General features: G+C 41.8%; 1 protein-coding gene across 3 annotated transcripts in view; it reads left to right on the forward strand.

Annotated features, from left to right (window-relative positions):
• Positions 1-12,723, forward strand: part of MSANTD2 (Myb/SANT DNA binding domain containing 2) — a 436,899-nt gene extending 424,176 nt beyond the window's left edge. The window contains exon 5 of one of the 3 annotated variants that reach the window (XR_011201505.1): positions 11,012-12,698. Coding sequence is in view for 2 of the 3 variants with exons in the window: in XM_069224518.1 (XP_069080619.1) it covers positions 11,012-11,855 (844 nt within the window). In the remaining variant the exon portion in view is untranslated. Of the gene's footprint in view, positions 1-11,011 lie in introns of all 3 variants that reach the window. The other 2 variants (XM_069224518.1, XM_069224519.1) reach the window with 2 other exon arrangements.
• Positions 12,724-14,378: the final 1,655 nt, after the last annotated feature.

Genomic DNA, 14,378 nt, shown 5'->3' on the forward strand with positions numbered 1-14,378 from the left:
CAGATCAGGTGAACAAGGAGGCCATGTCATTAGATTTCCTTCTTTTATACCCTTTCTTGCCAGCCACGCTGTGGAGTACTTGGACGCGTGTGATGGAGCATTGTCCTGCATGAAAATCATGTTTTTCTTGAAGGATGCAGACTTCTTCCTGTACCACTGCTTGAAGAAGGTGTCTTCCAGGAACTGGCAGTAGGACTGGGAGTTGAGCTTGACTCCATCCTCAACCCGAAAAGGCCCCACAAGCTCATCTTTGATGATACCAGCCCAAACCAGTACTCCACCTCCACCTTGCTGGCGTCTGAGTCGGACTGGAGCTCTCTGCCCTTTACCAATCCAGCCACGGGCCCATCCATCTGGCCCATCAAGACTCACTCTCATTTCATCAGTCCATAAAACCTTAGAAAAATCAGTCTTGAGATATTTCTTGGCCCAGTCTTGACGTTTCAGCTTGTGTGTCTTGTTCAGTGGTGGTCGTCTTTCAGCCTTTCTTACCTTGGCCATGTCTCTGAGTATTGCACACCTTGTGCTTTTGGGCACTCCAGTGATGTTGCAGCTCTGAAATATGGCCAAACTGGTGGCAAGTGGCATCGTGGCAGCTGCACGCTTGACTTTTCTTAGTTCATGGGCAGTTATTTTGCGCCTTGGTTTTTCCACACGCTTCTTGCGACCCTGTTGACTATTTTGAATGAAACGCTTGATTGTTCGATGATCACGCTTCAGAAGCTTTGCAATTTTAAGAGTGCTGCATCCCTCTGCAAGATATCTCACTATTTTTTACTTTTCTGAGCCTGTCAAGTCCTTCTTTTGACCCATTTTGCCAAAGGAAAGGAAGTTGCCTAATAATTATGCACACCTGATATAGGGTGTTGATGTCATTAGACCACACCCCTTCTCATTACAGAGATGCACATCACCTAATATGCTTAATTGGTAGTAGGCTTTCGAGCCTATACAGCTTGGAGTAAGACAACATGCATAAAGAGGATGATGTGGTCAAAATACTCATTTGCCTAATAATTCTGCACTCCCTGTATACTCACAAACAGGCCAAAAGTGGGGGTAGCAAGGCTAGAAAGAGGCCACCTTCCTACAGAGACTGAGAAGATCCAGCTGAGCAGATCTGCCTAAGTAACTGGTGGACGTCATCTGGGTAGCTCTCTGTCCACAAAGTCGATAAATGTTTTTTTTAATTTGCAAGGGAGCATCCCTACCAACTCAATAAACCCATTTTGGGTAGGTCAAAACAGAGTTCGGAGAGAATCTCTGCTCATGGAAGGCTATGGCACAAGCTTTAGACAGTCCCTAGAGAACTATAAGTTCAAACTGTACCAACAGTATTTAAAGAGCATATCAGTACAATTCCCAAACCAATTTAGAAAGATGGGGAGAATTAGGTAAACTAAAGATCTGAATGTTTTTCTTTTCAAAGCACAAAGATCTTGGAAAAAGTCAACCACTATGGAAAAACAATAGGAACCTAGAAGAAATTTCAGACCAGTCACTATAGGGCAGAGGTCGAATACACCAAGCCTATTTTTCAGGTGAAAGGGTCCTAGAGATGAACAGGATAAAACTCTCACAGGCATCTCCAAGTCAAAAGAAGTAGTGCTGCAGCTGCCCTTTGTTCTGCCAGTTGTTCTTGTCCACTACCAAATAGCTAATTCGTGTTCAGTGGTCAGAAGTTAAGTCATTGCCTTTTCTTGGGCCCAGAGGCAATCCATTGTGCTCTACTTAAAACTTTAACAGCTACATATGTTTGTTCCAGCTTGGGAGGTCTAATGATTGGTGGAACTGGTTTTAAGACCGTTCAGACTCAGGTAGTCTGAAGTACATTTTTACAAACCATTACTTTTCTGCTTAGTTTGCCAAAAATCTGACTGCACCATTAACTCTGATTTTAAAAACCAAGCAGGAAATAACTTTGTGCCACCTTTCTAGCCCCTGCTAAGTGGAGGTGGAAAATAAAGATTTTTAATTCCATTTAGGCCTATTAGGCAAAAGTCTGACCAGACCTACACAGCAAAATACCTTTGAGTTTTATTTCACTGTGAAGGCACACGTGTCCCAATATGCAGTGTGCCAGGTGTTTTATATATCAGCACCCTGCTCTCTATGCTTACAGGGCACACTATAAGGGTGCCTTGTGAATATACAAATATGGGCTTTTCCTACATGTTAAAGGCATTTTACCCTGCCCATAGGTCACTGCACTATCTTTAAACTGTAGCCTTCCCAGAGCAGTGTGGCGCTCCTGGCAGAAATATATTTTTGTCATGTGGGTGGTGTAAATATACACTGCAGCCCACATATAATCGTTTAACTTTTCATGGCATAGTTGCACTTTAGGCACCCTTTGCAAAGGACATATAGGGAAGTTAAATATGCCAAGAAGGAACTTCCTATCTACAGCCCATTTATAAAGGGGAAGCTCAGGCACTTTACTGCTTTTAACAGTGGCACAGCGTCCTACACCCAGCAGAAACAGGGCCTAGAAAAAGAGCAAAAAATCTGAGGTGATCAATCATAAAAGGCTTATTTGTTACATGAACTGTGGTTAAAATGTGTTTCTTCCTGCGAAGCCATTGGGTTGATCTGCTGCAGGCTGATTATTCTGATATACTTCCATTTGTCCTGTCCTTCACCACCAATACCTTTGGTAGGGATCTTTAAACTTTATTTATAAGTCCTCTGGACATTTTTAGGTTTGCCTGATGAGAACCCCTCTAAGTCAATTATGACGTGTATCCTCCTGCACCTTTTTTCATGCCACAGTGGGACCTTAATTTGGTTATTTCCCTTTTAATGTACATGCCTTTTGAGCTCATGCACACCTGTTTCTTGAGGTTATTAACTCTTAATACTGTCTTTCATATTGCATTTACTTCCAAAAGCTGTTAATGAACTGCACTTGCTGTCAATGCAAACACCGTACACCACTACCTTTCCAACAATTTGGTGCTTCCTATTAAGGCATAGTTTTTCTAAGCTGATGTCACCCTTCAGTGTGGCACAGTCCATGGTGCTTTCCACTTTCTTCACTCGGACACATCCCTCATGTAGCAGGTGAAATTTAGCTGGCTGGACCTCATGAAAGCCCTTTCCAACAGTTTGTGCTTTCTATTAAGACATAGTTTATCTAAGGTAATGTCACCCTTCAGTGTGGCACAGTCAATGGTGCTTCCCACTTTCGTCACTCCTAAGGGCCCTTAGCTTTTATTTCGATTGGAGTTAGCAGCTCTGAGTAGAATACCAGCTTTTTGTGGTGTAAGCTGGTGCTAGATGGGAAAGGCAGTGCAAACATGGATGTTGCCTACATGGATCGTTCTCCGCATACAAATGTGCTTTGCTTTAGCCAATTAGGAGCCTCCTGAAGCCCTGTCAGTTTATTCTACCACAGCTAAGACTACCACTGTGGGCTCGGTTAAAGGCATTCTGGTATTAGTCATCTGCCAGGTGGCCACTTACCTACACTTTCACAAGGCATTCTACTTTGACTTCCAGATCTGCATGGAGGGCAGTTTTACAGGGATATTCCTGCAGTATTTAGTGGTGCAAAGTCCAATCCTTAGACCCGCCACCTTTTGGGAGGTACTGCTTCGGTATCAATTCAGTAGGTTGGGAGTCTGCAGTCAGAAGTATCCATCAGAAGAAAAGGTTACTGACCCTGTAACGATCTTCTAACCACAGATACCTCACCACCACCACCCTCCTCCCCATTCTGTGAAGGGGACTTAGTCCAGTGTAAGGGAGTACAGCTACTAACTGATGGGGACTTTATTGTTAATACTTGTGGAGGGGGCACTAAAAGGAAGACTGGGTCAGCCAAAGTTTAATTTCTTTAAATCTCCTACCCTTTACCATTCAGTATAGAGCACTTTTTTCATAGCCTTTCTGCTGTCCCCGTGGGCATGTGCAGAGCAGGTGGAATTAACTGGCATAAGTTGAGCAGCCACATATGCTTTGCACTTGAACTCCTTCAGCTAAGGTGTCTTGCTGCCAAGCACGGATTAAGAGGGGATGTTAGGGTATTTTTTCAAAATAGAATCAGGAAGCAAAATCGCAGAATGCAGAGGTGCATTCCACACTCCCAGTAAAATTCCATTTCTGGGGCAGATCCCAAGGTCTACAGAATTCAGGTTGTCATGTCCAGGGAAGGGCAAAGTACAATCTGAAAGGGAATGATCTGTGAAATTAGAATATCCGTGCAACCGATAGGGGGAATATGTTATTTGTATAAACAAAGTGCCTCATGCACTAGCACTTTCGGCTCCACCTCCTCCAGTTTTCTTCTCTTTCTCATAAGTTGCACAGTCCGCTTTCCATTCGACATATTAACATTTCGCATCAGTAAATGGTGTCTTCTGACATTAAGAAACATCAAATATACCACACCGTCCTCTTTTCAGCATGTATGAAGATTGGAGAGTGTTTCACTGTCTTCTCAAAGAACCTCTAACCAAGACTAATAAAATGCAAAGCAATACACTTATCGGTACACTGGAACTTCGAATATGCATATCAAACATAAATGCATGCAAGATCCTCATGTGTATGAACATCATAGTTACTTAGTGTACCTGTTGGGTTCTGTCTGATAGTTCGGTCAGTGACTTAACTCTTTTCCGTCTCTGAGCTGTTTATATCTTCTCACTCATCACTTCTTTAATCCTTGCACAGTAATCCCCAATCTTTGCTATCTTCACCAAAATGGTCAAATTCCATATTCACTTATCTTCTGTTTTCACTATATTCCTCAACATTTTAGCAACTTTTTTGATTCTGCAAACTTAGATTATTGCTCCATTCCAGCAGGTGTTCTCATCACTACTAGGGGGGTTATTCTAACTTTGGAGGAGGTGTTAATCCGTCCCAAAAGTGACGGAAAAGTGACGGATTTACCACCAGCCGTATTACGACTCCATTATATCCTATGGAACTTGTAATACGGCTGGTGGTATATCCGTCACTTTACCGTCACTTTTGGGACGGATTAACACTCCTCCAAAGTTAGAATAACCCCCAAGGTCTTCTACTTGCACTTCAGTAATTCTTATAGCTTTCTTTTGGTCAAAATAAGTCTTTCTGTCCATTTCCTGTCCTGTACTCCAAAAACCTGCTGAATTAGCTTTTCGACCTTTGAACAGATGAAAAGGTGTTATGCCTATAGTGAAGTTCTGAGTTACTCTGTACATCTGCATGTTGGCCACCTCCTCTTTCCAATCTTTTTCACTAGTTCTTTTGTGTTGAATAGTTTAATTTTTACAATGTTTTATTACGTTTTTCCATGTTTCTGCAAATTCAAACAAAACTTAAAATATACAAAGGAAAACATACATAAATGTGACGACCATATAGTGAAGCCTATGAAGTTGGAAAACTTGGCAACAGTGAACGAAACCTTTAACAACCTTAGACAATGGACGAGCAGAAATGGCAATGATTATTCATTGTTGCTAAACAATCCATATCTAAACATTGCATAAATCTGACCATTACTCCAAGGGGTGACAAATCTAAAGCAGGGAAAAGTTGGGGCTTATCAGTCTTGGTTAGCTGCAGCATAAATTGCCAATATGGTACCCAAGTATCTCGACGTCTCACCTTCTGGACTCGTAACAATCCATACTTTTCTGCCTGTTCATTACAAAAAGATATATCTTTTGCCCAGTCTGTGTTTAGGTACAGGTCCTTTTAACCACACCCTGGGCACTCTGCACATGCAAGCACCAACAGGGGTAACAGTCCCTCTGGATGGAGGGACATCAAGACCATAGCCCAGTAACATAGGGAGCAGAGCACATGGTAATGTGTATGGTTTCCACAATCGTGGTAGCAACCTCTGGCCAGAAGGACTGAATAGCACTCAGGCCCAGGCCAAATGCATAAAATCAGCAAGGTCAGTGGAGCACCAGACACATCTCGAGGAACAGGACTGGCACATCTGATGTATGCGTTGTGGGCTATAACAGAGAGTTAACAAAATTAAAGTGGGTGAATCTGTGTCTGTAGTTACTAGAAACATATTTTATCTACTCACAGCTTGCGCCTAAATCTTGTTGGCGGGTACAAACCCAGGCCCGGCTCCATCACTTTCTGGAGGCAACAGCGGCAGGGGGAGTAAAGAACTCTGAGGTCATTTGGTATAAGTAAGAGACCCAGCCCCTAGTATTAGTGGTAAGATGCATTTGCTTAAGAGGAGTGAACTCCAGTGGCTTTGAGGGAATTCAGGCTTTTGTGCTGAAGCAGCGTCCTGCAATCTGAAGTAGATTTTAAACATCAAGTGTGGAGATCTCTCCCAATGCCCAAAACCTTTTGCAAAGTAAGAAACAGGCCATCTCGAAATAACTGCCCAACTCTAGTGATACCGAGGAGGAGCAGCATAATACGTGGCTTGTCCATTGGTACGGGAAAGACTGGGTATCACCAATGGACATACCTGGGAGATAGACTATTGGTAGCCTAGGTTGACTCACCAGTGTCCACCTTGCCCTGTGTGTGTGTAGCAAACTGTTTCAGTGTGCTTCCTACGTCAGGCAGTTTCCCTGCTAGCCCTCTATCCAAGCCACCTACTTTAAACTGGTCTCTTACAATTGAGAGCAGCAAGGCATTGAGAGTCAATCCAAAATATGGCATTGCTTCTGTGAGGGCTCCCTACGTTGCTGGGTGCCCCCTCTGTCTCCTCATCCAAGTAGGTTTGGGGTCCATTCGTGGTTCGCATTCCACTTTTGGAGTATATGGTTTGTGTTGCCCCTATTCCTATGTGCTCCTATTGCAATCTACTGTAACTTTACATTGCTTGCATTACTTCCTTTTGCTATTATCTGCATAATTTTGGTTAGTGTACATATATCTTGTGTATATATCTTATCCTCATACTGGGGATACTCACTGAGATACTTTTGGCATATTGTCATAAAAATAAAGTACCTTTATTTTTAGTACTGCGGTGTATTGTGTTTTCTTATGATATTGTGCTAAATGATATAAGTGGTATAGTAGGAGCTTTGCATGTCTCCTAGTTCAGCCTAAGCTGCTTTGCCATAGCTACCTTCTATCAGCCTAAGCTGCTAGAAACACCTCTTCTACACTAATAAGGGATAACTGGACCTGGCACAAGGTGTAAGTACCTCTGGTACCCACTACAAGCCAGGCCAGCCTCCTACAACGACCTTTGTTTAAAATTTGACATCTATGTTCAGCCAAGGTCTTTATGATTACACTCATCTCTGTTTTCTCTCCCTGGTTAAGACTACATTGTGATTGCTGCTTCTGTGACAGAGCGGGTGATCTTTGCTAGGGGAGCAAAGGAATGGACTGTCTTGGTTAATGGATCCAGCAGGTGAAGTCTAAAGGATTTGCAGGATCTCAAAGTAACTCCACCTGTGCCTGGAACTTTAAAAGTCTTAAGACTTGTGATCACCTTTATAACTTCTTACATCTTTGTGTGATGGTCTTATTTCTTGATGCACGTGAGGTAGAACTTATCTGTTCCAGCCCTGCCAAAGCACGCTTTCATTAATACAATATCAGATGGTGTGTTGTCATACAGCTTCCGATAGAACTGGGCTCAGAGCAGGCAATGAGAAACCTTCATATATATGTCAAGAAGAATGTAGCTGCGGTTTCATTTTAGTCTTTGATCAAGCAAAATAATTAAGTCGGCATAAATTGGGTGCACAGCCTCCAAGTGTCTCTAATCAACAACTGAGTCTTCTGGTGGAGGCAGACGTCTTTTCCCATTTCCCTAAGTGAATGCCAGACCATTTAGTGGTTGGCTGTAGCATTGAACTTCTACACTTTGAAAGAGGTAACTTTAAGGCCTCTAGCTATTGAGTTCCCACACTCTGCACCTGGTGTATTGCTGCCCTTTTCCGTGTATCGTTTTGGTTGATAGCTCAGCTTACTTTTCTTCATCACTTTCCTCCATTTTTCTCTTCATTTCTTAAGTTTTGAAACAGTGCCTAGGCTTTCTTTCTCTCATGTGACATCAACTTGAATATTATCTTCGATACCCAGTATCTCCTCATCATCCGATAGAGACTTGATCAGTTGCTTATTTCCTTGACATTGCATCAGAATGAGTGAATCCCACCTAAATATCATATTGTTGGCCTTCAACAAACCTATAATCTGGTTAAATACTCTCTGCTTCTAAAGTGTTCAGGTAAACAGTGCTTTTTGGAGCCCTTCGTTGTAAGGCCTCTGTTTTTGTGGCAGTTTCCACAACTCCGTGGGTCAGCTGAAAGAAGGTGACTGTCACTCTGATAACAATCTGAATGTTGCTGCAGGGACAGGGTGGAACTCGCCAGTCTTCTTACCTGTCGACAGCGCTAAATCCATACGTGATTGTGTTTGATCCTGATGGCAAAGAGGAGGAAGAGGACATGAGAGAAGACAAAGAAGTTGTTTTTGGGTTTTATTCACACAGAAGGGCTTGACCGGTGGAGCTCCACTCTGGTGTTCTTTAGTATCACATGAGTGACTACTCTTTGTACTTTATCTTGCTAGAGCGAAGGCAGTTGTCATTAGACAGGTCCTGATCCAATGTCCTATACACTTTTGTTAAAGCTCCACAACTTAAGGCACTGAACAGAAGAAAAGGGTCACTCATGATTACAAAATAACTCTTAAAAGGCCCAAATAATCCTAGAATTTCAATACATAGACGTATGGGGCAGTTCAAGAATTGAACAGTAGTTTCATAATCCAACCAAAGTTAACACTCTGTAGCTAATCACTAACTTGTGGCATCTCTAAAGACAGTGCTGGAAGGGGGTCAGAGAGGTTCAAGGATGCATAGACATTCTGTGAAGAAGTCCAAGGATGTGAGGAAATTCTTTGAAGTGATACTGCAGAGGTTCCAAGATGCGCCACAAGGAGAACACTTCTGAGAAGATGAACTCTGCATCTGGCTTGAAGTGCCTCAGCTAGAAAGCCAGAAACACAATTGTACAGCAGAACCCAAGAAGAGTAGCACAGGTGAAGACCAGAGCCCAAGCAGAGGCTTAATCTGATCAGTAGGGAGGAAAGCCAAGCACCCGGCCACAGTATTATAAAATGTGGGATCCTCAAATTTTCAAGCAGATCTTCAATTACTGTATTGGACCCTTAAATCCCAGTGTAGCCTGCCACTTAGATGGGGTATACTGCGTTGGCATTTGGGGTGCCTGCATGGAGATAGGATTGGCTCTGCTGGTGTTTGGGAGGGCAACGACTGGGCAGCACACGTGGTAGCTACAATCCTGGGTGGCATGACTCCTGTCGTGCCAGTGTGGACAAATCCTAAGTGGAAGGCCTTTAGCAATGGGTGGGAGGGATAGCCACTAGTGCCCAGGCCCAGAGGTGGATGAGAGTGGGGCAAATCTGTGGCAAGCCATGATGACTCTGGTTGAAGTCTCTGGCATTCAGCCTCTTTTGCTGCTCCAGGCTGGTGGCCCTGTGTGTAGGTCATGCCTCAGTGTTCTGAGTAGACTGTCCCAGTAGCGTTCAAAACATAGATTAAATGTATGCATCAATGTCTTAACCTTCTCCTCCACAAAAATCTGAGTGCAGACATTGTTGCACTGGCTGCGGTTCTTTAGATCCTCATTTTTTTCCTTGCGAGCTAGTCTGAAGATTAATTGTCTCTTGAATACCTTTTCTAAGGTCTCTCTCCCCAAGGTCTTGGCTATCCTTCTCCTTTTGAAGATATTTGCTAAACTCTGCCTACAGTAGGCAAATTTCTCCTTTACCCCTTGGAGCACCTCAATTAAATCCTTCATAACAGTTGCAGAGCCTTCCGGTATGTCTGTGGAAGCTTTTTTTATGAGCTTTGCTGCTTGAGCATATATTTTTGATTTACGTTGCTTGTCATTCATGGAGAATGACAAGCGAGTAAATTGATCTTTTACTGCCTCTCCCTTTTTCCTTTTGCTGATGCCATAGTGTGTCTGGTAAGGCCCCAAACGCCGGTCCCTTGTGGCTTAAGTTGCCATCTTGTCAATTTTCTATATCTCTCTTCTTGATCCCTGGCCCAGCTCACGTTGTCAGGCAAGAAACAGTGGAATTGTTTAAATCTGCCTTTGTTCCTCTGTATGGGTGCCTTTTTAGATGAGCAACATAGAGATTTTTCAGCTCTATTTATATTATGTAGTCCCTCTGACTGGCTCTATTGCAGGCCTTCTGTCATCACCAACTACTATTTTAATAGCTGACGTCGTATCAGTCTTCATAGAAGTGGTTGCACTTTGACTACTTGTGAAGGAGTAAGTGCTGTACAAAGTTAGGAGTGCAGCGTGTGCCTTTAGATTGACTGCCAACATGCACTCACAGTTGAGATAAAGCAACGTAACGTTTTCAGTATGTGATATGTACAGTTTTTTAAATATGCGTGCTGTAACTCTGGTCTTGAATTGATAATATGCCAATGCTCAATGGCACTAATCACCACATCATGGGGGCTATACATCTCTTTTTCTGTAGAACCATTCATTAGAGATTATTTCCTGCACCTCAGTTTGGGCTTGAGATACTGACTCCTGTTTCTTTTGAAAGAGATGTGCAGTCTTTCTTAGATAGAAAGTGTGCATTTGTAAATGCGTTTGCAAAGAACTAGAGATTGTGGCTAATTTTATTTTTGTGCCTATATAGAAAACAGAGGTTAAAATGTATGGGTTCCTGGGAACATGGGGCACTGTGGGCAAGTAATTATAGAGCTATATTTGATTGCATAAAAGTATGTTAGTTTAACTTGGAGGTAAATGTACATGTGATGTCAAGTGAAGTATTTCATTTGTGCACTACTATAATAAAGTTGACAGCAGAAGGGTTGACTATTGGCATTGTCTAGAAATTTAAAAGCTATACTGGATACAATAAATTGAGTGTTAAGTGACTTGATAAATTTAATATACAAATTAAAAATGGGCGCCTACTTTAAACATATAAGTCTGTGATTAAATTACCTCAGTGAAATGATTTAAGGAGTTATATGGATGTGTTTTCATTATATTTTTTTCTTTTACATTTATAGGAAACGAGAGAATCACCAGAACACTATAAACATTTTAGAATCCGTTCAGTTGAAATGGGAGCTCTTTCAGAGTTGGACAGATTTTTCAAGATTACATCTTTCTAACAAACTTGCAATTTTTGGGATTGGTTTTAATACACGGTGGAAAGAAGATATTCGATATCACTATGCTGAAATTAGTTCGCAAGTACCACTTGGAAAACGACTACGAGAGTATTTTAATCCTGAGAAGCCAGAGGGGCGAATCATCATGACTAGAGTACAGAAAATGAATTGGAAAAATGTGTATTATAAATTTTTAGAGATTACTATAAGTGAAGCAAGATGTTTGGAGCTCCACATGGAATTTAGCTGGATACCTATAGCCCACTCAAAGCCTATTGGAGGGAATATTGTTCAGTATTTATTACCAGGTGGTATTCCAAAAAGCCCTGGACTTTATGCCATAGGTTATCAAGACATATATGAAAAGCCTGCTCCTCTAGAAAATGAAGTTCAGGACCTAACGAATGAGTGCAAAGGTGATTTGGAGAATTTTTCAGGACAAACCTGTAAAGGAACATCTCTGTCCAACAAAATCACTTACTGCTATCTTGGGATTGCAGAAGGCAGAACTCTTCAGCAGTGTTTATTTTTACATTTTCAGTCTACTGTTAAATGTCACAGCAAAGAGTGGGCTGGAATTAATGACTTTTTAGCTCAGAACTGCAAAGTCGAACCAGGGGTATCCCCCAAAACTATGTACATCAAATTCGTGGAAGTGGAACGAGACTTTCTTTCTGCAGGGTCTTTGGTGGAGTGTCTTGAAAAAGCCATTGGATACCCCTTAAAGTTTAATTTCTAGTTATTGTCCTTCATAAGGATTCATGCCGCAGACTGTTTTCCAGCTTGTTACAGCAGGTTGTCAGATTGCTTAAGGATCTTTAAAAAGATCCCAAATTTTTCACAGGAGGCATCTAACCTAAAATGTGAACATTTATTTGAAACATACTTACAAATAATGCATTTGGCCAGGGCAGATGAAATGTACAATTTGTGTTGGATCAATATCTGTTTTTAATATAAGAAAAAAAGTAAAATAAAAACAAACGTAGAACCCTGGTATTAAATTGCTGTAAGTACATTCCACTTTGAACATCGCTTTTACTTTCAATTCGGTATGATACTCATTTTTTCATATTTTTACATGCGTTTCTTTATATAATATATGTACACGCATAGATGTTATCAGGTCTGAAATAAAAAAAAAAGTAATGTATTCTGACAAATTGCACCTTGACGCACATTAAAAGGAAAACAATTTTCAAACACATTTATCTACTTTTGTATATAATTTAGAAATTCACCTTTTTATAAGGTGTTTTGATATTTCCAACCATTATTGTCTGCAAATATTTTTGTTTGTGATGTGCTGTACCCCTATCTTTTGTACATTAAAACAATTATTGGCATACTTGAGTTATCTTTAATTTTCTACTCTTTGCACTGAACCGACCACTTAAAGGTTAAGAGCATGTTTAATACATGCTTTAAAGTAGCATAAACAATGCAAAAAGTTGATTCACAGAAACAAAAATAATTTTATTTTTTTGGTTTTAAACAATTAACACAACGATGAAACTTTAAACTTCCGCATATGCTTTAGGTTTATTTGATGTTTTGGAAAATGTGACATAAAATAAATGTCCGTGGCAAAAAATATAGACTCCATCTTTTCAAAATGTTTTTGTTTTTTTTCAACATGAATTAGCTGTCACACTTCCTACATTTTCCCATTAAAATATTTGCAAATTGAAGTATTGTGGAATTTGTTTTAGATTGTCTGGCATTTCCTGAATATGGACACCTTTCAGTTAGACATCCACCCTGGATGTCGGTGCTTTAACAGCTTGAGTGCCCTCTTTTCTCCTTAGCTGCTACTAACGGTACCTGTAGCTATCCAGGGTTCTCCAAACAGCTCGCTGGCTGTTCTGGGTCTGGAGGACGCCTCATGATGTCCTCACTCCTGATGATCTGCTGAAAGGTGTGAAGTAGCCAATAAAGTGATTTCCACCTGTCATTGAGTCTAGATTTTGTCTGCAGGGACCTGACTAGGGGCAGGTTGGGAGGAAGCAGGCAAATTAGTTGTTCTGTGTGTCCGTCCTTCGTCCCCCGTGATTGCTTGAGTGGGGAGATGGTAATGAACTGAGCTGGACTGACTTGTTGAGGCCTCATTGGTCTTCTTGACAGAAGGTCAAGGGCCCGTGGTCCCACTTGAGCTCAGGAGTGCGTGGCAGGTTGCCTGGTAGTAGAGCAGATGGTTAGATGGGCAACCCAAGGTCGCATTGCCCACCAAGCTCACTGTTGAAATTAGTAGGGAGAAGTTCCTGGGGAAGGCTTTTCAATTGGGTCTGGAAACCTCCCCCCTTCTACAAGACAGGCTGAAACATGGCCACTTGCCCTTCTCCTTGGACATGTGAAAGCCATAAAAAGGGTAGCTGGGCCCTCATTGCACCACTCTGCGTACGACTGCGTCAAGTGGGTATTTGGGGCCTTACCCTTCTGCTTGTCCGTATTCCTGTTTCAGGGGCAGCATCAGTCTACTAGTATTGCACTGGCATTATTGTCGGCAGTTACCATGTTAGCTTTGTTTCTGGATGAACTCTTCCTTTCACCTTTGCTTGTCGGTTTCCCTCTCACCAATGATTGGGGCCCTGTGACTATCTCCCCTCTCCTAATGAGGAGCACTAGGAGTCACTGACTTCTGAACTGGTTGGAACAAACTGTAAAAGCTGGAGGGTTTACTGGGTGGGCGGTTTGAGTCAGTCACCATGGAAAACTGCAGCTGTCTGGGACCTTTTCTTGGGAAGTATTGTCTGGCACCTGGCTACTTACGAAAGGTACCCCAGATGGTCGTAATTGGGTTTCGCTGAAAAGGGTCAACATTGCTGCCCAATGAATGCCAACATATGCTAAATTGAGAGGGACAAGCAACATTGATCTGCTAGGTTTTTTGCAGCTTCAGCAAAATATGACCTACTTTACAAACTTTAAACCCTCTGGCAAGCTCAGGCTGAGCCAACGTACCAACATGAGCCAATTAGTCTAGAGGACTGTTATCTACAAACGACATAAACATGAGAATGGTGCAGTCTGTGCATTGATCAGCCCTGCGAGACAACACTATTGAAATGAATGCCCTCACCTAATGCACATAATGTGTAAAAATATAACAAACACTCTAATGACAATTAAAGCAATTGATCAGCAGCATATTAAAAAGAATTGGAACACTGTGATGATATTTCTATAATTAATTGTATCAAATGACGAAGCCACTTTTTGGTAACCAAATCCTCCATTCTAGCCCCTACTTAACCTTTCTTTG

This window comes from Pleurodeles waltl, chromosome 3_1 (assembly GCF_031143425.1).
Source record: "Pleurodeles waltl isolate 20211129_DDA chromosome 3_1, aPleWal1.hap1.20221129, whole genome shotgun sequence".
NCBI lineage: Eukaryota > Metazoa > Chordata > Amphibia > Caudata > Salamandridae > Pleurodeles > Pleurodeles waltl.